Raw genomic sequence first — 27,232 nt, forward strand, 5'->3', positions numbered from 1 at the left:
CAGTAGTCTAATTGGCTAAAAACACAAGTGTGTATCAATTTTTCTGCATTTTGAGATGTTATAAGAAATCAAACTCTTTCAATTCTTTAAGTGAAAGAATACAGTCTTAATAATATAATTAATATGTGATTTGAAATTTAGCTCAGAGTCAATATTAATGCCTAAATTCTTTACCTCTGGCTTGATTTATAAGGTTGGATGATCAGGTTTATTTCTTAAATTCATAGATTTTTTTGCTACCTAACCATGGGTGGTGGGTCGGAGTTGCGTCTTTACCAAAGGAAGCCCTTCCCTCTGCAGGTCACCCTTGGGCAAGGTGTAGCCCCTCTTTAGCTTCCCTGATCAGGGTCACGTGAAGCCATGGGAGCATGGTAGATGGTCATATGAGCAGCCGGCACATATCACAAGTCCTAGTTATGTGATCACTGACGCGAGGCAGACAACCTCTGAAGAGTTTTGATAGTGGCTGGGGTCACCCGTCTTGTAAGGACACTGCCCAGCAGAAAGCAGTGGAAAAGCACGAATGTGGAAAATTTCTCAAGAACAATCATGGTCATGAGACCATGATCAGTGATATCATAGACATGACATATAATGATGACCAATCACCACAATTTCAGTTTTTTTCCTTATTTAGTTTAAGGAAATTCAAACTAATCTATTCTGTAAAGTTAGTAAGACACCAGATCAGAGAATCAGAATCAGATTTAGTACCACCAGTATATGTCAAGAAATTTGTTAACTTTACGGCAGCAGTACAATGAAATACTTGATAAATAAATATAGAGAAAAAAAACCCTGAGTTAAATAAAGTATACGTTTATTAAATGATTGTGTTAAAATAGGTAGTGCAAAAAAGCAGGAATAAAAAATTAGTGAGGTAGCATTCATGGGTTCAATGTCCATTTAGGAATCTGATGGCAGAGGGGAAGAAACTGTTCCTGAATCACCCAATGTGTGCCTTCAAGCTTTTGTACTTGCTTCCCAACAGTAACAGTGTGAAGAGGGAATGTCTAGGTGGTATGCATCCTTAATGATGGATGCTGCCTTCCTAAGGTACCACTCCTTGAAGAAGATGTCTTGTGTACTACAGAGGCTAATACCCATGATTGAGCTGACTAACTTTACAAGTTTCTGCAGCTTACTTCATTATTGTGCAGTAGCCCCTCCATACCAAATGGTGATGTAGCCAGGCAGAATACTCTCCACGGTACATTTCCAGAAGTTTTCAAGTGTTATAGTTGACAAACTAAGTCTCTTCAAACACCTAATGAAATATAGCCACTGCCTTGCCTTCTTTATAGCTGCATCAATATGTTGAATCCAGGTTAGGTCCTCAGAGATTTTGACACCCAAGAACTTGAAATTGCTCACTCTCTCCACTCTTGATCCCTCCATGAGGATTGGTTTGTGTTCCCTTATCTTACCCTCCCTGAAGTCCACCATCAGCTCTTTGGTCTTGCTGACGCTGAGTGCAAGATTTTTGCTGCAAAACCACTTAGCTACCTGGTATATCTCATCCTGTATGCCCTTTAGTCAACATCTGAAATTCTGCCAACAATGGTTGTATCATTTGAGCTATGCCTAGCCACACAGTCATGGGTGTAGAGAGAGTAGAGCAGTGGGCTAAGCATATATCCCTGTGGTGCACCAGTGTTGATCGTCAGCAAGGCGGAGATGTTATTTCCAATCCGCACAGTTTGTGCTCTTCTGTTTAGGAAGTCGAGGATCCAGTTGCAGAGGGAGGTAGAGAGGCCCAGGTTTTGTAGCTTCTCAATCAGGACTGCAGGAATGATGATGTTATAGCTATAGTCAATAAACTGCATCCTGACATAGGTATTTGCATTGAAGGTTCAGAGCCTCAGGGTGATACAGTTGTGTGTCATTGGCATAGCTGTGGTAATTCACCTTGTGTTTTGAAATAAACTGGCCAGATCTAATGGGAGCATATAGATTGAGAACTACAATGTGCCAAGAATTGATCCTTGCAGCACACCATACACAAAGTCATTGATTTCACATGCACAATCATCATAGCTAACAAAGAGTTTTCTTTCCTTCCCGTTACATAAGATTGAAACCAGCTTAAGTCAGTACCAGAAAGACCTAGCCATGGACTAAGACAGTTTATGAAAATGCTGTGATCTATGCTATCAAATACTCTCAAATCAAATTTGTCTCAGTTTCCCTGTTTTTGGGAGTGTTACTGTTCACCAATCTTTATTTGGTAATGTTCAGTACCAACATGGTACAGTTTCATGATCCAACACCTTGCCTACCTGTCCAATTGTCTTATCTTTTCTAAGAATATGAGATGTTGAATTGCAAATGAAGTTAATTTTGCTCATTGTTAATATTGGTAAAAGTGTTCCATTGATTAATGAATAACTGACTTTAGTTGATTAAAATTGGTAATTTGTTTTATTATTGTCACATACACTGAGGCACACTCTCTTGATGCACTATGGCCAATCTAAATGTCCTTGAGCCCCTGGATAGTAAATGGACAATTCTGCAGAGAAGTGTTACAATAAAGCCTCTGTTCCTTGTTTCCTTGAAAACCATGCTGGCACTTCCAAATAGGTAAAGCCTAGGGATTAATGTCTAGCCAAATATGTTTTCAAAAAGAATTTTAATGTTTTTTTTTATTGCTTAAACTGTAGCCACAATGTAAGATTCAGTCATTGGTAATGGTATCATGACAGACAAGTGTCACAATCAGGAATGATTTCGGTAATGATATTGCATTCTGTGCTTGCTCTAAAAAGCATTCTGTAGTACCAAGTGTAACGTATTTCATCATTAACTGTTCTTGAGTCGGGTGTTTAGTGATGAGAAGGGTTGAATCAAAAGGACAATTTTAATGAATTTGAGAGACATTTAAGCCTATTTCACCACTTTGAAAGATCGTGACTTGATTTGTAAAATCAACTATGGATCTCGATTTATCTTTCAGCCCTGCTTATCCAGGTTCTGTCTACAGGCTCTGACAGTAGATTGTCTCTGACCATCATGGCCCCAGCACAAGCTCACTGTTCCCTCTAAGTTGCGTGGGTGCATAGCTGCGCAGTAACTAAAATGCTCCCGCGCACGTAGCCTTAGTTGCCGCGCAATTGAGATTTTCTTTTAAATAATGTTAACGTAATTTTGAAATTATGTTAATATAATGTTGAAATCTATGTTAACGTAATTGTGAAATATCCAGTAATTAATTATGTGCTAATGAATATAATCCATACATTTTCTAAATAATAAATGTACCACAACCTTTACTTTGAAACATTGTAGAGCTTCAATGTACTTATATTGTCAGTGTTTCAAGTTACACCACTATTACAAATTGTGGCAATAAACACAGAATGGTTCATTGTTAATAAACTGCTGGCTCGCTGAACTCTGACACCATCTACAAAAAAAATATTTAAAGTGCCACACAGTTTTCAGGCCATGAAAAAATTTCCTGCTCAGAGTAATGGTTGGTCTGTGCAGCTGTTAAAAAAAAATTGAGGGAACTTTGTACTCCAACACAGTTGTATTCATCTATTCCAGCTGATATGCATTTTAAGCAGGTGCAGCAACACAAAATCACTGATGCGATTCTCTCTTTCATATGGAAGGTGACAGAAAATGTCAACTCAGCAGCAGACTGACAGGGAGCTGGTCTTCCCACAAAGGAATACTTGCCAGTGATCATGGGCTTGGCTGCCACATAATCCTTGGCAAGTCTTTCAAGGTGGCAGATGTTCTTCTTCTTCCTGTGCCATTTTCACACCATCCACAATTCTCTCTGGCTTGCAAGACCCAGAGTTTCTGATGGTTTAATTTCTCCTCCCCTCATGGTGATCGGGCCTTTGTGCAATTCTCATTTCAAATGACCCAGGATTGCTCCCTGGTGTGCAGGCCCTGGATCTCTCACAAAATATTAAAATCTTTACCTCAGTAGTGAAATACACTGATGTATCAATGTCAGAGTTAGCACAGTGCAGACTATATGTGTTATTCTGATCATTAATCTTAACCAATTTTGCACCACAAGTGGAAAAACTATTCCCACAAGAGAAAACAAGTGCAACACAATTGAATTTCTACTTCATTCTCTTTACACTTCATAGGTTTCTTCAATTAATTACTGACAGTAAGCAGAGGAATCATTTGGGGAAGTTAATCATGAGCTGGGTTATAGCCAGAACCACCTTTTTTTTCGCAAAGCTGCCACCAGAATTTATCCACCAGTTTGGAAAATTATTGATTTTTAATTAACATTTTTTTGTTACACTAATGCAGGAAGATCTTTTGATCCAGGCCTATAAATTTAAGATGGACTATCTTGAGCTCTCCTAATGTTCAGAATTACTTTGATCCAATTTGCACAACAAAACTCGTTATCTTTCATGCATTTTCTTTTATATAACGTTAATATAATTTTGAAATCTATATTAACATAATTGTGAAGTATGCTGTACTTCACATGCACTTACATAATCAGTGTTACAACAAATTGTAACAATAAACACAGAATGGAGGTCAGTAGCTCATTGTTACTTGTGCTGAAGTTTATCTACCCATGGAAGATGATAGAAGGGGATATAAAATCAAGATGTATCTTGTGCCACTTCACGGGCTGCTATTGTGTCTCATTCTTGTTCTGCTATCTCTGTTATGATCAAAGAGTAGGAGCCCCCACTGAGAAGGGCAGCTCTAAGTCTTGATAGTCTGACTTCTAAAGACAAAGCAGCTCATCCTTGCCTTGTTTTTATATCAAAAAGCAAAAGACTTCAGTGAGTGCAAATGCTCAGCAGGCACTATATCCATGGATAAAACTCCACAGGCGGATGATATTTTAAATTCCTAAGTTCATTTCCGTGCCTTGGAAAAGGGACTGACAGCTTTGAAGATACTCATGTAGATCATAGATGGTTGATATTTGTCACATTATAAGGCAAAATGGAAGTCAACAGAAATTTGCTCGAGGCCAATTGTGTTTGTTGAACTTGCTAGAAATTGTTGACAATGTCACTGAGAGGATTGTGAGGCTGATTCTTATCTATGTGTGATAAAGTGCCACATGCATAACTTATTAGCAAAATTAAAGCCCTTGGGTGTACAGCAGCCTGGATAGAAAAAGAGCCCAGAGGTAAGAAGCAGAGATTCATTTTTGTTTCTTCAGTCTGCAGGGAAGAATAAAGTACTGCTCCCTAGGGATTGATACCATCAACAAGTCTGATGAAAAGAGGACATGTGTACAAGTTTGCAAATAATGCAAAATGCAATAAGGTAGTAAATCTTACGGGAATGATTACACACAAGTAAGGCATAGTAAGGGGACAGAAATGGGAAATCAATGCAGAAAAGTGAGAAGGAATATTATTTGTTAGGAAGAATGGGAAGAGCCAGTGTGAACTGAGTGATGCCAATTTAAAAGGGTTTGCAAGGACAGTGATATCTCAAGGGATCAGTACACAATTTGAAGTAAAAATGCTTAGCTGAAAATACCTATTTAAAACAAAAGAAGTATAGTTAGTACAGTCATCCTTTTTTTCTGGGATTCAAGAACAACATTTATTGCCCAACCTTATCTCTCCTGGAGAACCACTTGCTGGAAATAAAAAGCGTAAGACTAGTGAAACAGAAGGTAAGAGATTGGACCAGGACTAAGCTGAGGACATCTTGAAGTTGCTTTACCTTTCACTACAATCCTCGCTGGTTTGACCAATGGCCAGAACCTCCTGTTCCTGTCGGATCCACATTGTTTCTGCTTCCTCTAAAACCCAATAATCAATTTAACTCAGTTTTGAATAGAGTTAATTATTCCATGTCTCCAGCTACCAGGTAGAGAATTCCAAAGTTTCACAATCTTTGAGAAGTTGTTCTTCTTCATGGTGTTATACAGATATCCCACTTATCCTGAAACCACCCTCCTGTAATGTCTGAAGGTGTGCGGCAGGTAAGTGCAGAACCAGTGGGTGAAGTCAAGTGGCTTAATTCTCTCCAGAAACTCGGAGTGAATTTTTCTATGTTGGTGCGTGGCATCTGTTACAGAAATGAAAAGGAATAAAACAAAGGAAGGAGACAAAGAAGACTTATTCCCCCACCTGTTTCTGTCTCTTAACTCCACCCTCTCCCTCCAGTTGGCTCTTTCAGCTCTCACCCCTCCTCAGTCCATCTATCATCTACTAGCCTCTGACTCAGCCCACCTCCTCTTCTCTTTAAACCATCTCCACTCTCAGTCTTTCTTCTCACACAGTTTGTCTGCGTTACCCTGGATTCCCAGCGACTGCAGAATCACTAGTGTTTAAATGATGTTGTGGTGCTCGGCAAGAAAACAAAGGTACAAAGTAAAAATGGCAAACTGAAGTTTGTCCAATATCCTCCTATAAAAATGGAAATGAAGTTGAAGATGCTTATCAGAAAACAGAAACAGAATTCATGTTCCAGTTTGATAACCTGTCATCAGAACTGAAAGATATTCAGAAATGAACAACTTTTAAATAAATACCAAGCCAGGGAATAAATAAAAGGTTGTTATGATTAAATAACAAAAAGGTTATTGAATTCGTTGAAGAAAACAGCAGGTTTCAAATTGAGAAACAGAAGATGGGTGCAGAGGAGGTGTAAATGGCTGTAGTAGAATTGAAGAGAGTCTGGAAGACAGGGAAAGACACGCGTGGGGTGCATTTCTGTGAGGGAAAGCGAATAGATGTGGAGTTTTGTGGATTGCCACCTCTCTCAGGTTTCCAGCTTTTGTGTGTGTGTGTTTTATTATTGTGATTGCTATTTTAATGGAGAATTGACGTGGAATTCTCCTCCCCCCATCCCCCCACCCCCCCACCAGCCAGTCAAGATGGAAACACCAGCCAGCAACATTCTGAGCTTCTTTCCATTTGTCCAATCAGAAGGTACTCTGCATGTTCCTCAGTGGAGTATCATGATGATCTTAGCCTGGAATCCCATAGCCAGACCAGTTTACAGGATGATAAAATATTTAGAGCAACTCATGCATTTGGCCAAAGTGGCTTAAGATTCTAGACCTGGAAACCAGAAAATATTGGGCTACTCCTGAATCAGAATCTGGTTTACTTTTGCTGACATAGGTCATGAAATGTGTTATTTTGTGGTAGCAATTCAGAGCAAGACATAAAGGATTACTATAAGTTACAATAAAAAATAAAATTTTAATCAGGATAGTTTTCCCTACAGTTTAATCATTATGTCAGTCCTTGTAATATAATTGTGATATCTCAGTTTCTTTTTATTAGCAACTTTACAACACCCATGATGATATCACACACCTATTTGCGATATGTTATTTTGGAAAAATATAATATTGTAATATTGCTTCAGATGCCTCCCACACAATGCCATATGTGCAGCGATGAAACACAGAGGATGAAATGGGATGAATGCACATAGTCTTGTTTTTCTGGGGAACAGGCATCAAAAACAAAAGGGCAGAGGTTTAAGGTGAGGAAGGAAAGGTTTAAGAGGGACTTCAGATGTAGCTTCTTCACATTGGAGGTAGTCCTTACATGAAATGAGCAGCCAGAGGAAGTATGACATTTAAATGACTTTTTGGATAAGTATATGTATACGAAAGGTTTAAAAGGATATGGACCTTGGTCAGCATGGACGAGTTGGGCTAAAGGGCCTTTTTCTGTGCCGTATTCATCTGTGACTATGACTGTATCAAGGAACTAACGTAGAGCAAGTTGCATATTTTCCATAACCAGCATTCGGCTGAAGAGATTCCTGCAACAGACCATTCTTTATGCCCAGGAAGCCATTAGTAAATGTGCACTGCAGCTTCATGGTTCAGACCAGGCATCACAATAGTGAACGTGGCTGCTAAGATCACTGCTGTATGCTGTTGTCTCCTTTCATACGGTGGTGGGTAATATGGTGCCATCTTGTTTCAGGAACCCCTATATCCAAAGCAGAACAAAAACACCACTGCTTGTTATTTGTCAATCAGAAAATAGTACTTTGCCTCAGTATAACACAGAAACAAGTGGAGTATCATACATATCCCTTCCTGGAATCTCATACTGGGACCAGGAACCAGAGTATATTTGCAGAGCCTACTGCTGCTGTCTAAGTGTGCAATGCCATCCTTCCAATGTACTGGTTGGTTGAGGTAATCCTGTACACGGGTATCCAGTAATCACCATTGCATCCTGCAGATCTTTACATGAAAGGGACAAGTTATCACCACAGCCTGGACGCCAGAAGGAGATGGAGCTGCATGAAGGAAGGAAAGAAAATGCTCCATAGTAGCACTAGATACCATGAGCTCTGAGGTGACCTCAGGAAAAGAACCTTATCTGATGCAGGACTCTGAATGCCTCACCAACTACAGAACCACAATCCATAGTGCAGCTATCCAACTGCATTCTCTAATCTCATGGGTGTCACTGTCACTTTGTACTGCAGTAACACTGATGCAAAAGGAAAAACATTATATGGCTTTAATCGTGGACCAAAGCGGCAGTTCACCCTTGTACAAGCCCTAAGTAACAAACATGCTCTTGCCCACAGTCAGTCCCAAAGCCAAGTGACTGCCTGAAGTGTCTCGACAGCTGTCATGATGGTGGGGACTCCTCTGGCAATTGGAGCTGATTTTTCTGTTCTTGTGGAAAACAGATCAGCTGGAATTATGGGCTTGATGCATAGGATCAGCCATGACATGAAATGTCAAACAGATCCGAGGGACCCCATGGTCAGCATCTGATTTCATTTATCATACATTCTGTGTAAGATCTGTGTTCTTCCTCCTCCCCGGTACTTTCTTGTGATGGATTGAAAGCAGATAGTACCCGCAAAAATTAAGTGCAGATACTGCAACTGTCCAAGTCTCTTGAGGTGCTTGGGGAATAGTCCTGCCATGGAAGAGGATTATAATGCAGCTGTCACTATTTGAGTTCTGTTTTCAGGTTGAGAATGTATGAGAAGCAGGTATCATTGGGTACAGTGTTAGCATGCGAAGAGTACTTTGAGTCTGAAGGCTGGAGATGGTTCAGGTGTATTCAGAAAGGAAGAGAAAAAGCAATACCAGCTTCACAACTCTGGTGATATCATTGGACTACTTTCTGTACTGCAGCCATACTCAAGATGAAAAGCCACAGACACTACCTAGTATTGAGAGATGTGATGCCTGGATCAGACCCTCTAGGGAAGCATCTGAGAGATCTGGGCCCAACTTATTGATTCAATCATGAAGAAGGCATCGGAGTTTGAGGAGATTTGTTATGTCAACAAAGGCTCTACCAAATGTCTTCCAATGTACTATGGAGAGCTTTCTGACCGGCTGTGTCACTGCTTTGTATAGAAGCTCCAATGCACAGGATTGAAAGAGGTTGCAGAGGGCTGCGGACTCAGCCAGCTCAAGCACGGGCACAAGTCTCCCCACCATTAAGGACATCTTCAAAAGGCAGCATCCTTCATTAAGTCCCTCACTCAGGAAATAACCTCTTCACATTTTGACCATCAGGAAGGAGATGCTTCTAAAACATTGGCACCTGAAGACCCACATTCAATGTTTTAGGAAGAGCTTCTTTAGCTCTGCCATAAGATTTCCACAAACACTACCTTACGATTCATCTTTTGCACAACTTAAAAAAGAATATTGTAACTTAGAGTACTTTTTTTTATCCATTGCACTCTATTGCTGCCACAAAACAACAAATCTCACAACATGTGTCAGTGATAGTATACCTCATTCTGATTCTGATTCAAGTCAAAGTCATTTATTTTCATACACAGAAGCACACGTGCGCACAGTTACAATGAAAAATTTACTTGTAGCAGCATCACAGACACATAGCTCAGATAAGCAGCATCCTCAAGAAAAATGTACATTAAACACAATTTTAAAAGAACAAACACAATTAGAGCAAAAGTCATTTCTCGCGTCAAGTAATCAAAGTGTTGCTAGACTCTAGTGATTATGGTTGTGTCAATTGGTTCAAGAAATGAATTGAAGATATGAGTGAATCCCCCAGCAAACATTCCTTTGCTTTGTACTCTTACCATGTAACCAGAATTTATCTCCATTCTTAAACCTGCACTCAAAAGCATTTTATTTGCATTCGCCTCCCACCCAAGGCCAAGCAGCTAAAGAATGATACAGCTAGCACAGGCAGCATACCTGGTGATTATAATCAGAAGGCTGCAGGAGCATTAGTGACAGCCTCAGTATGACATAAACATTAATAGGCATGTGCACTCCAACACTGCTTGCACATTTGCAGGATCCATTAGACTTCTAGGCCTAGACATTCTGTTAAAGATAGTGGTTGGTTCATGAGTCGGGTTTTGAAGGAACCTGTTGATATGTCTTTATGTTAATGTTGATTGAGACTATTAATTTCATGAAGTCACAATGTTAATGTTTCACTTTTTGCAAAACTGTATCAAAATCGGCATCTGGAATTTTGTTCCCTTCATCTAATCACAGTTCTAAATGTTAAATCAGAACCGTAACCTGGTCCAGCTACATCAAGGGTTTTTGTGGACTTTCTGCTCACTATAGTTTCACTCAAGTATACATGTAAAAAAAAATACGCAAGGAAAGAATACATGCTGCTATCAGGAAGAAGGTACAGGAGCTTCTGGACTCACACCACCAGGTTCAGGAACAGTTATTACCCCTCAACCATCAGGATCCTGAACCGGTGTGGATAACTTTACTCAACTTCACTTGCCCCATCACTGTACTGTTCCCACAACCTATGGACTTACTTTCAAGGACTCTTTATCTCATGTTATTGATATTTATTGCTGATTGATTGATTGATTGCACATTTTTGCACACTGTTGGTCAAGTTGGTCCGGTCTTTCATAGATTGTGTTATGGCTATTATTCTATTATGGATTTATTGAGTATGCCCACAAGAAAGTGAATCTCTGGGTTGCATATGGTGACATATACTTTGATAATAAATTTACTTTGAACTTTGAATGTACGTGGCCTGGTAGCTTCTAGCAGTTACTGGTAGCACAAGGTTTGCAGAAATATTGTTGCCCAGCTTTCTTCAGCAGTGCTGGACCTAGTCATTCAGAACCTTACAACATCAGTCAGTTTGCCTTTATAAGAATACTGGAATTTGCACTCAAACACTCTCTGATAACTCTGGGGTTAAACTCCTTGACTGAAAAACAGTATCACTATAATTTCCCTTTGATGAGCATTTTATTTTTCTTTGAATGTTATGGCAATCTTTGGGCAGGAATCTAATGGACAGTTTGAATTATTGATGTGAGTTACAATAATGTGCTGTCATTGCCGATCACTTTGAGCTTCAGACAGTGAGAGCTGACCTTTGATGTTAGACCATCAGTAAGATATCAATACAAAGATTGTAAAGAACATGATAATCATTATTATTAAAATTTTAAGGTACCTCTTCAGAATGTTTGCTTTGGAAAAAGCCATAATGGACAACCAAAATGAGTCTGAATTATATCATTTAATGATTTGTACACCTTAATTGGCCTTTGTTTTTTTACCAAGGGCATTGTTAATTCAGATTTGAACACTCAGCTACACATTTAAACATTTTTAGCATTGACAGCATTTGATATGTGAGGGTTGTTTGACGAGCTGATTGTGAAATGAATTATTGATTTAGAGCTTTTCTATTATTGCCCAGACTAAATTGTCATTTCATCACAAAGATCAAAAATAATGTGTAGGTTTGGCTTTTTGAAAAAGATTATTTTGTCATACTTTGAAAAAAATGCTTTAGTATGAATCATCAATATCTCTTTGGAGATGCCGAAGTCTAGATTCTCAAACAGAATCTGAATTTTATCCAGTAAGTACTAACGTGGCACAATAGGTTTAAAAAAGATTGTGCAATAATTCATTGGAAAAATATAACTGATGTCCAAAGTGATGATTATGGCTGATAAGCTACAATGTTATTGTTGATTCTGTCCATTAATTGGAGTCAGAGGCAAGTTCCCTTCTCCACTATAGAGAGGATCAAAGCGGAAACATGCATGTATTATCTGGAAGGAAAGAAGGGTACCTTCTCCCTGATGTTCTAGTCAATGACTTCAACTAACATCTCGAGAAAGATATGATCTGGTCATTATCTCTTTCCAATTGTGGGACCTTCCTGGACATGCCAGCTTTTTAAATTCACTTTTCAGTGTCTGTGCATGCTTGACAGCGCCAACATGTACAACATTTTCTAAGGTATTAAGGAAAGCTACAAAATAGAGCGTACACTCTCAAATGCCTTCTGCAGAGTGCACAAACAAAATGGACAGACTAAGAATCCAGAAGAGGTCACAGAGAGATTTCAGGGGGATGAGATAGGTGAAGTGAATGGATGCAGACAAGGCAAGTGGCATCTAATGTGGAAAAAGTTATCCATGTTAGTATAAAAATAGACTTGATGGGAGGTGTTGGAGTTCAAAAGGGATCTGAGAATGCAATTTGGAAGGCAAACAAATTTATTGCAAGTGGATTTGAGTGCATCTTGCTTCAGTTATGTTGGGTTCACAATGAGAATTCAGGTTTGTTTCTCCTTCCCTGAACATGGATATACATAATTGTGAGACTGTTGGAAGAATGATATTTTTGACTCTTGGAATTCTTGGTGAATTTATCATATGAGGGGAGATCAAGCAGACTCAAACTGTACTCTTCTACTTTTGAAGAATGAGAGATAATCTCATCGAAATGTACAAAGATCTTACAGGTTTGACGGAAATAGATATAGTTGATGATTTCCTGGTGGGGGTGCCTGGTAGCAGAGGTGACATTCAAGATAAGGTACTGGCCATTCAGTTCAAATATGAAAAGAAAATTCTTCAACCAGAGCTGGTAAATCTTTGAAATTGTTGCTGAAGCAGAGCGTGGGGACTCAGTGACTGACTATATTTGAGACACAACTTGACCAACTTTTGGATATTGAGAAAGTGAACGGATATGGGATTTGTGTAAAAAGAGTGACGTTGAGGTGAAAGGTTTTATTGGAAGGCAGAACTGCCACAAGGGGCTTCCATTCCTTCTTATGTTTCTACAACTGAAGATTAGACTATTGCTGCTGCATGAATTTTGTGAAAATAGTTGTATTGTCAGTTTAATAACCTGAGACTAATGATACAGAGAATGCCAACCTAGCAAATGAGTACTTCAAACTCAGAAAATTAGTCTGGAATAAAACAAACCTACCCCCCTATTTCAGGAATTTTGTAAAAAAAAACATCTGTTTCACAAAGATCTTAAAGGAAGGAAATCTAATCTGATTTGTGTTTGAACTGGAAACACCACAATATTGAAACTGAATAATTTTAATCACTAATACATGCCATTAAATGAATGCAATTACATTAGTAATTACATAATAATTAACTTAATAATAAAGAAATAATTAAAAAGATCCTCTTCTCAGGAAGCCACATTCCTTCACATACATCACCCAAAGGCTTCCCTTCGCCCTCACCCCCACCCCACAGTTTGGTTCTGGTTTCATCTGCCATTCACCTCTTCTCTAATGGTTCATTTTTTCTTACTTCAAAGACTCCAGTTTTGGTAGTCCTCTATGTTATTGTTAATCACCTACGGGCATCTGTTTCCAGCTCGACCCTCTCTTGCCCCACCTTGCTCCATTCATCATTCACCTGCCTCTGTCTCCCAATTCCATCCCTTTCTGCTTGACCTGCCCGTCATTTTTCACCCCTCATCAGCCCCGCTCAGGTTCCTGTCTTGCACCTCCATCTCTTCTTTATTCTGGCTATCCCCCTTCTCTACCCTCAGTCCTGATGCAGCATCAATATTTCTTTTCTCCTGGAGATGTTGCTGATTTCCTTCAGCAGATTATTTGTTGCACCATATTCCAACATCTACAGTAACTTGTATCTCCAGTTCTCCTGTTCATTTTAATCCACCAGATTTGACCTAATGGAGATTCAACATTTTTCCTAGTCTGAGAAGTGGGAAATACTCAATGGCCTTGGAGAAGGCACAGGGTAGAAAGTGCTTTTGCATTCCCCAGAGAGAGATACAAGGAACATAGAACAATTGGGCATGAGAGAGGGTCCTTTGGCCCACAATGTGCCAGATTAATTTAGCTAATTACACCTAATCCCTTCTTCCTGCACAGTCTCTCGTTTCCCTGTATGTTCATGTGCCTAAAGGCATCTTATTGTATTGACTACACCGCCCACTACTCTCTGTGTAAAAGTCTTGCTTCACATTTTTCCTTTGAATTTACTCCCTCTCACCTGAAGTGCACGCCCTCTAATATTATACTCTTCATCCTAGGATATAGATACCAGCTGTGCCTTTGCCTATTATAAACTTCTATCAGGTCTTCTCTTAGCCCCCACAGCTGCAGAGGAAACAACACAAGCTCATCCAACCTCTGTATAGAGCACATGCCCTCTAATCCAGGTAGCATCCTGGTAAACCTCTTCTCACCCTCTCCAAGGCCTCCTCATCCTTCCTATAATGCGGTAGCCAGAATTAACTACAACAGGAACTGAATGTTATGTGGCTAAATTTTAGTGTTAGTCAGGGGATCAGGCTGGAACCTCTGGACCAGAATTACTTCACTTCATTAATTAATTGGCTCTTTGCCCACCTCATTGTATATTGCTGAATATTGTTTCATTATTTGGCTCAAAATATTTCACAATAAACTATTCTGCAGATACTCCGCTGGATTTGTAACCTGCGTTCCTGATCAGAATAAATGAATGCTGTGTGTGGAGCTCTATTTAGCCACAGAATGAAGTAATTCAGATTATAAATTTAAGCTTCTTTGTTAAATTTCTACAGATATGACCCTTCTGTCATTGCTTAAAGACATTTATTGAAGAAGCACGTTCATTAGGAGATTCTGATTTTGATTACAGCAGACTATTTAGTCACATAATCATTGCTATCTTTTCAATAGTGGAAGAGCTCTAACTATGAATTAAGGATTTGAGAGGGCCAAAATGATTTTTATCAAAAATTCTCATTTTTTGAATATTTGGTTCAATTAGCTGGTTGAATTGAATCCCATATTCCAATTTGATCCTTCGAACACTTTTGAAGCAAAAGCTGAAGAGAAAATTCAAACGTTTATCCAGCAAATGGTGTATCTGCACACATTCCTTTATTATCTCAAAATAAGATGTTCTTAGTTACTGTATATCTCAGTAAAAATGCCATTAGATTTCTCAGTCAGTTGGCTACCCTATAAATAATTTCATCATCAGAAAAAACATTTTTCACATTTCTCCATCTAATGGAAGGAATTCGAGACATTGGCTGTTCAATCTCTTTTATAATTCTACCAGAAAAGAGAAAATTTAAAAGGAGGCTATTCAGCCCCTTGAATATTTTCTGGCTGTTAGGGCAATTCCACCAATCCCAATCCCTCACTTCTTCCCTAGTAATTGAAGAGGCTGGGTCTGTTTTCTCTGGAGCAGAAGAGGTTGAGAGAGGATATGACTGAGGTATTTAACAATCTGAGGGGTAAATATACCGTAGACTGCACAAATTATTCTCCATGTTAGAGCTGGATTAATGTAGTGAGCATAGATTTAGGGTAAGGATGAAGATATTTTGATGGGTCCTGAGGGGGACTTTATTCACCCAAAGGAAGGTGATTACCTGGATTGCATTGCCTGAGAGAGTGGTGGAAGCAAATAGCATTTAACAAGTGTTGAGATGAGTACTTGAATTTCCCAGGGACTGAAGACGATAAACTCAATACTAGAAGATAGTATTGAGCTTGATGGGTCTTCACTGGTCAGTATGGATGAGATGGGCTGAACAATCTGTTGTTATGTTGAAGGACTCAGTGATTTTGCCCAGCAATCCGCGACTGATTTACTTGCTACCTACCTGCACCAAAGGTAACTCACAGTGGCCAATTAACCAACTGGCGAGCATGCCATTGAGATGTGGAAGGAAAGCGGGGCAGTACGAGTGACCTGTGTGGTCACATGATGAGTATGCACACTCCACACAGAGTGTTGAAGGTGAGGATCGAACCCAGTATCCTGGTACCGTACAGGAAGCACAGCACCTGCTGGGCCACCATGCATTAGTAGATTTAGAGAAAGGAAATGAATTCAAGGAACGTTTAGTCATTGCTAATCTTAAGACCGTAAGACATTGGAGCAGAATTAGGCCATTAGGCCCATCAAGTCTCCTCTGCTATTCAATCATGGCTGATTTACATTCTCCCTCAACTTTATTCTTCTGCCTTCTCCCATAACTTTTGATGCCCTTAGGAACTATGTATCTATCAACCTCTACTTTAATGACTTGCCTCCACAGCCGACTGTGGCAGTGAATTTCACAGATTCACACCTCTCTACCCGAATTTCATTGAGAATATGCTTTCCATGTTCATGTTTGCTGCATAGTCGCAAGGAAATAGTATCAGACCTTTGTTATCTTAACCCAAACCCATCAAGACACAACAACGTGTTTCAGATGTGGGTGAAGTTGGATGATGATCTGATCACACATTAGTGTTTAGGCAGATCTGGCCCAATAGTTTGCAGGTGGCATGATAGTAAATTCGGTAGCACTGCTGTCTCGCAGTTTCAGGGACCTGAGTTCAATCCTGATCTTGAATGTTTTCCCTGTGACTGTGAGGGATTCTGCCAGGTGTTCTGGTTTTGTTCCATATCCAAATTCATGCTAATTGGCTATAGTAATAAAAATACCTTGGTTTTGGTCAGGAGCTAAATGACTCATAGGAGAGTTGATAAGCATCTGAAAACGAATAAACTGCAGTGAAGTTAGGAATGCATTTTACAATTAAATGCTGACCTCATTACCGGTTGGGATTTACTGTTGTGTTCATCACCATTGTTCATCACACCAAGAACAAACACTAAGGATGCACTGGGAAGGCTTTACAGTATCATCAGCTCTCCACAAAACAAGCAGTCAGACAGTCTTTTCATAATTGCATGGAGCCTTCAATTGTGTTAACCTGCAGGACATTTTACCCACATTCCACCAACACATCACCATGACCACTGGGGTGGGGTTCCAAACTTTTTTATATGCCATGGACCCCTACCATTAACTGAGGTATCTGTGGACCCCAGCTTGGGAACTACTGCACTAGGGGAGCAAGTAGATTGGACGATGTTTATACAAACAGATGTGGTACTTACAAAGCCCACCCACGGCCTTATCTTGGTCTCTCTGACCGCATCTCCATAATGTTAATCCCAGCATACCAACCGCCGCAGAAAATGGAAAAACCAGACAAGTGGATGGGCCATCGCTGTATGGACTAAGGAGGCAATCTCTGTGATTGTGCGATGCCTTAAAAAAATAGGGTTCTGCATTCCAATATGTACCAGTCTGCTGGTGAAAGAAACCTACTCCCTCACAGTCTAGATAGTGAATGAAAGCAGAATTGCTTTGAAAAGAGACAACTTTCTGGTCACGTTCCCACATGCAAGCTTTTTGCAAGAATCTTCATTATTAATCACTGCAAAAAGAACTTTGTGAAAATCATGAGGCAAGATCATAATTTATTCCACATATAGACTGAATCTGATAATGTATGAAATCTTTTGAGAATATTTGCACTGCATTGAAGTTTAGAATGGATGGCCTATTTTAATAGATTGTGCTGCAAAATATTGCGACAGCAATGCTTTGGGGAGCAGCACATGTAGATTTTACTGTTGAAGTTTTTTGACATTCTGACTATATTCAGATTCTTGTGTTCTAGAGTATGAAACTCTTGGTTTCAAGCTGATTTTTTTTCCCCTCTGAAAAACTATTTCATCTTTTCCCAGACTTACTGATTATGAATAGCTGGTTATCTTAATACATTGACACCAAATTTCTTTCACGGACATTTGATTCAACCCTCAGGGTGTAGAAGCTTGTGATCACGTAAAATAGCATTGATTGCATTGAATTCAACCTCCAATTCAGCCCCATTGGTATCATGACATCATGGACCCTAGCCTGTCCCTCCTGCGCATAATTTGTGAGACACCAGTGGTTCCACTTAACTTTGCAATCACACATCGCTCCTTAAAGAGCTTTGCAACTCTGGGTATTTTGGAAGGTGGTGAGGGCCAAGTATGCTCATGATGGGATACAGCATTTCCTCTGGACTGCCCTGATATCCTTTTCAATTTTCCAAGATTTAGACATGTACAAAAAAAATGGTCGGTGGCCCGTTTCTCCATTATTCAATGGAGGAATATTAACAGTAGTTGCAGGAATAAGCCATTTGGCCCTTTTTGGCATAGTTTTTAATTAAAATAATTCAAAATAAAGGGAATGCAAGCAAATAACCTTCATTGTGAAGATCAGATGAACGTGACCATGTTCGATGTGCTGATCGTGGCATATGTAAAGTTGTGGAGCCAGATACAAAGAATATTTAACCTCTCATTTCACTGTTATGGAACACCTGCTTCATGGGCTCTCTGTATATGGAAGCTCAATAGGTCTTGATGTCTTAACTGCAGTTTGCTAGAGCCTCTCCAAAAGCCATCAATGAGCTCTTGGTGTGTCCTCCTCTACATCACTGAGACACAACGTGGATTGGAGGACTGCTTCACCGAGCACCTTCACTCTGCTGTAAAAGGCAGGATCTTCTGATGGCTACCCATTTCATTTTGACTACCCATTTTCACACCGTCATATCTGTCCGTGGCCTCCTCTACTGCCACGATGAGGCCATACTCAGGTTGGAGGAGCAACACCTCATATTCCTTTTTGGTAGCTTCTAACCGCATAGCATGAACATCAATTTCTCTAATGTCCAGTGATTATGCCCTCCTCCCGCTTTCTCTCTTTCTTCATTCCCCATTTTGGTTCCCCTTCCACACCTTTTCTTCTTCTCACTTGCCGAACACCTCCCTCTGGTTCGCTTCCATAGTTTATTAGCCTCTTGGATTATTTCTTCTTCAGCCCTTTACCTCTTCCATCTCACACTTCCCAGCTTCTTACCATCCCCTCCCCCACATACACATTTACCTGCCCGCTCTCCTGGTCTTGACTATCACCTGCCAGCTTATACAAAGTTCAAAGTAAATTTATTATCTAAGTCCATGCATGTCACCAGATACAATCCTGAGATTTGTTTTCTAATGGGCATACTAAATAAATAGTATAACCACAATCGAATCAATGAAACACTGCGCCCAACAGAGTGGACAACCAGTGTGCAAAGAACAACACACTGTGTAAATAGAAAGAACAAACAAACAAACAAATAAATAATTAAGCAATAAGTATTGGGAACAAGAGATGAAGAGTCCTTGAAAGCGAGTTTGTAGGTTGTGGGAACAGTTCACTTGATAGGGTGAGTGAAGTTATCCCCTTTGGTTCCAGAGCCTGATGGTTGAGGGGTAATAACTGTCCCTGAACCTGGTAGTGTGAGCCCTGAGGCTCCTATACCTCTTTCCTGATGGTATGAGTGAGCAGAGAGCATGACCTGGATGGTGGGGATCCCTGATGATGGATGCTGCTTTCCTGCGACAATGCTTAATGGTGGACTAGCCATGATGGACTAGGCCATATTCACTACTTTTTGTTGGAGTTTCCATTTAAGGCATTGGTGTTTCCATACCAGGCAGTGATGCAGCCAGCACCACACACCTGGAGAAGTATGTCAAAATTTTAAATGAAATGCCGAATCTTTGCACATTCCTAAGGAATTAGAGGCTCTGCAATGCTTTCTTTGTAATTGCACTTACATGATGGACCACAACAGCTCCACGGTAATAATAATACCTAGGAATTTAAAGATGCTGACCCTCTCCACCTCTGATCCCCTGATGAGCACTGACTCATGGACCTCTGGTGTTCTCCTCCTGAAGTCAGTAATCATCTCTTTGGTCTTGTTGACATTATTGCTGTGCCACCTGTCAGCCAGATTTTCAATCTCCCCTTATATTTGGTTTGGCATAATTTTTGATTTGGCCTATGACAGTGGTATCATCTGCACACTTAAGTATGACATTGGAGCTACATTTAGCCACACTGTTGTAAATGTAAAGTGAGTAGAGGAGGGGGCTAAGCACACAGCCTTGTGCTGATGGAATTTGTAGAGGAAATGTTGTTGCCAATTCAAATTAACTGGGGTCTGCAAGTGTAGATATTGAGGATCAAGTTGCACAAGGAGGAATTGAGGCCAAGATCTTGAAGTCTATTGATTAGTTTTGAGGGGATGATAGTATTGAATGCCGAGCTGTAGTCGATAAAGAACATCCTGATGTATGCATCTTTGCTGTCCAGACGTTCCAGGGTTGAGTGACGAGCCAATGAAGCGGTATCTGCAGTAGACCTGTTGTGCCGATAGGCAAATTGGAGCAGATCCAAGTTGCTTCTCAGGCAGGAGTTGATATGTTTCATCACCAACCTCTCAAAGCGCTTCATCACACTGGATGTAAGCACTACTGGACGATAGTCATTGAGGCAGGTTACCACATTCTTCTTAGGCACCGGTATAACTGAAGTCTGCTTGAAACAGGTGGGTACCTCAGACTGCCAAAATGAGTATAAAGATCTCAGTGAGCACTCAGCCAGTTGATCAGCACAGGTCTTTAGTACATGACCGTGCACCCCATCTAGGCCGGATGCTTTGCATGTTTTCATCCTCCTGAACAATGCTCTCACGTCAGCCTCAGAGACTGAAATCACAGGGACTTCGGGGGCTGTGGGCGTTTGTGATGGTTCTTCTATGTTTTGACAGTCAAAGTGAGCATAGAAGGCATTGAGCTCATCTAGAAGCGAAGCCCTGTTGTCACCTATGTCACTTGGTTTCACTTTGTAGGAGGTGATAGCATTCAAGCCCTGCCACAACTGTCAAGCATACTTCAGTGATTCAAGTTTAGTCCAGAATTGCCACTTTACCCATGAGATGGTTTTCCAGAGATCATACCTGGACCTCTTGTAACTTTCTTGGTGACCAGACTTGAATGCCTCTGGCCGTTAGCATATTGTGGAGCTCATGGTTCATCCAGGGCTTTTGGTTGGGGAAGACTCTGAATGATCTTGTGGAGACACACTCGTCTACGGATGTTTCTATAAAGTCAACGTTGTATTCATTCAGATCCACAGATGAGTCTTTGAACATGGCCCTGTCGACCAACTCAAAGCAATCCCATAGCTGCTCCTCAGCCTCCTGCGACCACCTCTTTGTTGTCCGAATCGCTGGAGCCCAGCTCTTCGGCCTCTGCCTATAGGCAGGTAGAAGGACAGCCAAATGATCACGTTCCCCAAACTGCAGTCTGGTTATGGAACAGTGTGTATTCCTTATCTTCATTTAATGTGGTTTAGTGTATTGGGACCTCTGGTGCTACAGGTTATATGATGGTGATAATTGAGCAGGCATTTCTTCAAACAAGACTGATTGAAATCACCTCATCTTTCATCTCACTACCCCCACCACCTTATTCTGGCTTCTGCCCCCTTCCCTTCCAGTTCTGATTTTGGCCCAAAACATCAACTGTTTATTCCCCTCCTTAGTTCCTATTGACTTGCTGAGTTCCTCCAGCATTTTATTGGTCAACAAGCTATCCTGTGAAGCCAAACTTAAGATGTCCTCGATCTCCACCACTGTTATCATGTGCATTTATCATTTTAGGGCTGTTTTTAAAACAGGTTGAGATATTTTCTTGGAATTTGTTAAAAGCATATTGAGTTTAATTTAAAAAACTGTTATCATCAAATTGCTGTAAGTGTTTTATAGTCTCTTTATGATTAAAGATTAACTCAAATATTCATATCAGAACTAGGCCTGTCAATGACTGTATCTTTTTACCAGTTATCTTAAACCAATTAACTCCAAATTCCAGAATGAAAACTAATTTCAATCTCCTGGAAATGGGTTTCAATAATGTTTTTGAAAACCTATTAACTACTTATAATGCTTCATGTGTTTTTACTTAATTCTCCAGGTTATAGCAACTATGCTCACAGTTTGTCCATCTACTGCTACTATTAGACCTTTCTACCAGAAAACACAACTGGATAACATGATAAGCAATCTTCTGTAAATTCGCACAGTATAATTCAAACTTGTTGCACCCATTCATTGGCAGCTTTGATAGACTGCCATAGTGTTGCTGATGTGAAAACACTTATTGATAGCAAAACTGTTATAGTATTGCTTCTGGCTGACTGGATGATGTGACAGTTGAAATTTAACACAGAAAAAAAGTGAAATGGTGCACTTTGACACAAAGAGTAAGGTAAGACTTTATCTGGCTTGATTCTGAAGGGTGTCCAAGAACGTGGGTATATTTCTACATAAATCTTTAAAGGTGGCAAAACATGCTGAGAGAGCATTTAGTAAAGCACATGACTTCCTGGTTATCGTAACTCCTTTGCTTGAATTAATGCTGAACCTTTATGGAAGAGTAATTAGGCCACAGCTGGAATAATTTGTCCGTTTCTCTTCACCACATGTTACGAAAGCTGTGAAGCTGACAGGGAAGGAAGAAAAGAACTGTTCTCGGGATGGGGGATTTGAGTATTATGGTTTGACTGGCAAAGTCAGGATTTTTCTGGTGCAAAGAAAGCGGTGAGAAGATTTAGCAGAGGTGAATGCAACCATAATGAATTTAAATGGGGTAAATAATGAGAAGCTTTTTTCATATGTAGATGGTTTGACAATGAGAGGGCAGAGGTTCAAAGTGTTATGTGAAGACATTGGAGCAGAATTAGGCCATTCAACCCATTGAGGCTGTTCCACCATTCAATCATGGCTACTTTATTTTCCCTCTCAATCCTATTCTTCTGCCTTCTCCCAAAAACTGTGACACTCTTACTAATCAAGAATCTATCAATCTCTGGTTTAAATGTACCCAAAGACTTGGTCCCCACAGCCATCTGTGGCAATGAATTTTCACATATTCACCACCCACTGGCTAAAGAAATTCCTCCTCATCTCTGTTCTAAAGGTATGGCCTTCTATTCTGGGGCTATGCCCTCTGGTCAAAGACTCTCCCATGATTGGAGACATCCTCTCAGCATCCACTCTGTCTAGGCCTTTCATGATTCAATTTCAATGAGATACACATCATTCTTCATAACTCCAGCGAGTACAGGCCAACAACCATCAAACGCTCCTCATGTTAACTCTTTCATTCCAGGGATCATTCTTGTGAACCTCCTCTGGATCCTCTCCAATGCTAGGTATGAGGCCTAAAACCACTCACAATACTTCAAGTGTGGTCTGACCAATGCCTTATAAAGTCTCGGCGTCACATCTTTGCTTTTATATTCTAGTCCTCTTGAAATGAATGTGAACATTGCATTTGCTTTCGTTAACCTGCAAGGTAATCATTAGGGAATCGTGCACAAGGATGTTCAAGTTCTTTTGCACATCTGATTTCTGAATTTTCACCCCCTTTTAGAAAACAGTCTGCACCTTTATTCCTTCTACCAAAGTGCATGGCCATTCACTTTCCTACACTTCTTTGCCTGTTCTCTTAATCTGTCTGAGTCCATGTGCAGTCTTCCTGCTTCCTCAACACTGCCTGCCCCTCCACCTAACTTGGGATCATCCATAAACTTGGACACAAAGCTATCGATTCTGTCATCCAGATCATTAACATATAACATGAAAAGTATCAGACCCCACACTGACCCCCATGGAACACCACTGGTCACTGGCAGCCAACCAGTAAAGGTCCTCTTTATTCCCACTCTTTGCCTTCTGCCAGTCAGCCAATCTTCTGCCCATGCTAGTACCTTTCCTGCAATACCATGGGCTCTTATCTTGCTTGGCAATGTCATGTACAGCACCTTGTCAGAGGCCTGAAAATCTAAATAAACAACATCCACTGACTCTCCTTTGTCTGTCCTGCCTGTTATTTCCTCAAAGAATTCCAACAGATTTGTCAGATGAGATTTCATCTTAAGAAAACCATGCTGACTTCAGCCTGTTTTATCCTGTGCCTCCAAGTACCCCAACCCTCATCCTCAATAGTGTACTCTTTCTCAACCACTGAAGTCAGGCTAACTGGCCTATAATTTCCTTTATTTTGCCTTCCTCCCTTCTTAGAGACTGGAGTGATATTTGCAAGTTGCTAGACCTCTGGAACCATTCCAGAATCTAGTGATGCTTAAAAGGTTACTACTAATGCCTCCACAACCTCTTCAGCCACCTCTTTCAGAACCCTGTGGTGTCGTCCATCTGCTCCAGGTGACGTATCTAAATAAAGCTAATCTTTAAAATTCTTTTCAGATCTTTTAGCCTCTCCTTAGTAATAACATATACATTCCCTTCTGCTCCCTGGTGCTCCTGAATTTCAAAGCTTATAGTTCAAAGCAATTTTTTAAAATCGAAGTACATATATGTCACCATATACAACCCTGAGATTCATTATCTTGTGGCATATTCAATAAATCCGTATAATATTCACAACAGGATCGATGAAAGACTGTACCAATTTGTGGGTTCAACCAGTGTGTAAAAGACATCAAACTGTGCAAATACAAGAAGAAAGAAATAATAATAAATTTAAAAATTCTGTCAGGTATGCAGAGCTATCATCTTGAACTCATTGCCTGGAGAATGGTAGGAACTGGACATTTGAGAAACAATAATTTTCAGGGCTTTGGAGAAATCTTGAGAGAATGAGACTGAGATAATTGCTGTATAAGGAGTCAGAATGAAATCATTAAGTTCAGTACCCGCTTCCAAGGAGAACCAGTAAGGACAACATCTAAAGGACATCTAAGAAAATATTCTGAGCATACCCTGAAGGATCTATGTCAAGGTGTTTATATTTCTTGGTTCTGATGGCAACAGACAAGCATTGGTCGCAGGATCACAATATGAAAACATCCTCACTGAAACTGCAGATGCTGGAATATCTGAAAGAACGATATGAACTGCTGGAAGAAGTGAGCTGGTCAGTCACATCCTTGAAGAGAGAAGCAGAATTAATGTACAGGGTTGAGGATCTAGTTTCTAACAAAGAGTTGTCAATTTCAAACACTTACCTGTTTCTCTCTCCAAAGATCTTGCTCGACCTTTTGACCATTTCTGGCATTTTGCATTTTGATTTCACTGATAACTAAGTTGACTTATTTGACAATGGGTGTTGACAATAATTTTTAAGGACCACATCTGAAATAATTTGGGTATCAGTCTCTTGTTCTCTGCAGTGATTCAGCATTCATTGAGCTAACTCTGTGTTTAACTTTGTTATTGGTGATCAGTTAGAGAAAAACATTGATTGATTTGTTATTTGGCTTCACAGATCCACCATTGATCCTTGAAACAATGAATGTTGGCGCAGCAGTAGGGCATAAGGGAATCCTCCAGTGTAAAGCGTATGCTGTTCCATCGGCAGACTTTGAATGGTACAAAGAAGACCGAAGGTAGTACCTGCCATTATAATGCCTTTAGTATATTGATTGAAAATGGCACAGGAAATGGCATTTGAATGCACCAACAAGTCACCTGATAACACGATAATTTTATTATCATGGTATCAGTTGACTTAGAGTCATAGAACACCACAGCACAGAAACAGGCCCATTGGCCCTTTCAGCCCATGCTAAACCATTGATCTGCCTAGCCCATTGTCCTGGACCATGGCCCTCCATACCCCTCCCATCCATGCACCTATCCAAATTTCTCTTAAGTGCTGAAATTGAACCCGCAGCCACCACTTCCACTGGCAGCTCGTTCCACACTCTTAGAACCATCTGAGTGAAGAGGTTCTCCCCTTAAATTTGACACCTTTCACCCTTAACCCATGACCTCTAGTTGTAGTCTTACCCAACCTCAGTGGAAAAACCTGTTTGCCTTCACCCCATCTACACCCCTCATAATTTTGTATATCTCCATCAAATATATCCTCAATCTTCCACGTTCTAGGAAATAAAGTCCTAACCTATTCAACCTTCCCGGATAACTAAGATCTTCAAGTCCCAGCAAAATCCTCGTAAATTTTCTCTACACTCTTTAACCTTATTTACATCTTTCCTGTAGGTAGGTGACCAAAACTGGGCACAGTACTTTAAATAAGGCCTCAGCAATGTCTTAAATGATTTCAACTTAACATCTTAACTCCTGTACTCAATACATTGATTTATGAAAGCCAATGTGCCAAAAGCTTTCTTTAAGATTTTATCAAACTGTGACACCACCGTCAAGGAATGATGGATCTGTAATCCCAGATCCCTCTGCTCTACTGCACTCCTCAGTGTCTGACCATTCACCATGTAAGAACTACCCTTGTTGGTCCTCCCAAACTGCAACACCTCACATTTGTCTCCATTAAGTTCCATCTGTCATTTTTCAGCCTTTTTCACTAGCTGGAAGCTTTGGCAGTCTTCCTTGCTGTCCATTACACCACCAAGCTTGCTGTCATCCACAAATTTGCTGATCCAGTTTACCATATTAACATCTAGATCATTGATATAGATGACAAGCAACAACAGACCCAGCACCAATCTCTGTGGCACAGACAACCATCTACTCCCACTCTCTGGCTTCTCCTGTGAAGCCAATGTCTAATCTAATTTACTACCTCATCATGAGTGCCAAGCACTGAACCTTCTTGACCAACCTCCCATGTGGATCTTTGTTAAAAGCCTTGCTAAGGTCCATGTAGACACCATTCACTGCCCTGCCTTCATCAACTTTCCTGGCAACTTCCTCTAGAAGCTGTTTAAGATTGGTTAGGCATAACCTACCTTGCACAAAGCCACATTTTCTATCCCTAATCAGTCCACACCTATCCAACTACTAATATATCCGATCCCTTATGATACCTTCCAATAACTTTTCCACTACTGATGTCAGGCTCACTGGCCTATATTTTCATGGCTTATTCTTAGAGCCTTTTGTAAACAACAGAACAGCATTAGCTAGTCTTCCATGCTCTGGCACCTCACCCATGGCAAAGGACGTTTTAAATATCTCTTCTAGGGCCCATGCAATTTCTGCACCAGCCTCCCACAGAGTCCGAGAGAACATCTTGTCAGGCTCCAGGGATTTATCCACCGTAATTTGCCTCAAGACGCAAACTCCTCCTCCTTTGTAATCTGTATAGGGTCCATCACCTCATTGTCGCTTTGCCTCACTTCAGCAGACTCTGTGTCCATCTCCTGAATAAACACAGATGCAAAAAAATCCATTTAGAATCTCCCCCATCTCTTTTGGCTCCATGTACTTTGATCTTCCAGAGGACAAATTTTGTTCTCTGCTGTCCTTTTTCTCTTAATATATCTTTAAAAGCCCTTAGGATTCTCCTTCACTTTGTCTGCTAA

General features: G+C 40.3%; 1 protein-coding gene across 2 annotated transcripts in view; it reads left to right on the plus strand.

Moving 5' to 3' along the window:
* Positions 1–27,232, plus strand: part of opcml (opioid binding protein/cell adhesion molecule-like) — a 989,977-nt gene that overhangs the window by 920,672 nt on the left and 42,073 nt on the right. For both annotated transcript variants that reach the window (XM_059957284.1, XM_059957285.1), the window contains exon 5: positions 25,213–25,333. In XM_059957284.1, the coding sequence (XP_059813267.1) occupies positions 25,213–25,333 (121 nt within the window). The remainder of the gene's footprint in view (positions 1–25,212; positions 25,334–27,232) is intronic.

The sequence above is a fragment of the Hypanus sabinus genome, chromosome X2, assembly GCF_030144855.1.
Source record: "Hypanus sabinus isolate sHypSab1 chromosome X2, sHypSab1.hap1, whole genome shotgun sequence".
NCBI lineage: Eukaryota > Metazoa > Chordata > Chondrichthyes > Myliobatiformes > Dasyatidae > Hypanus > Hypanus sabinus.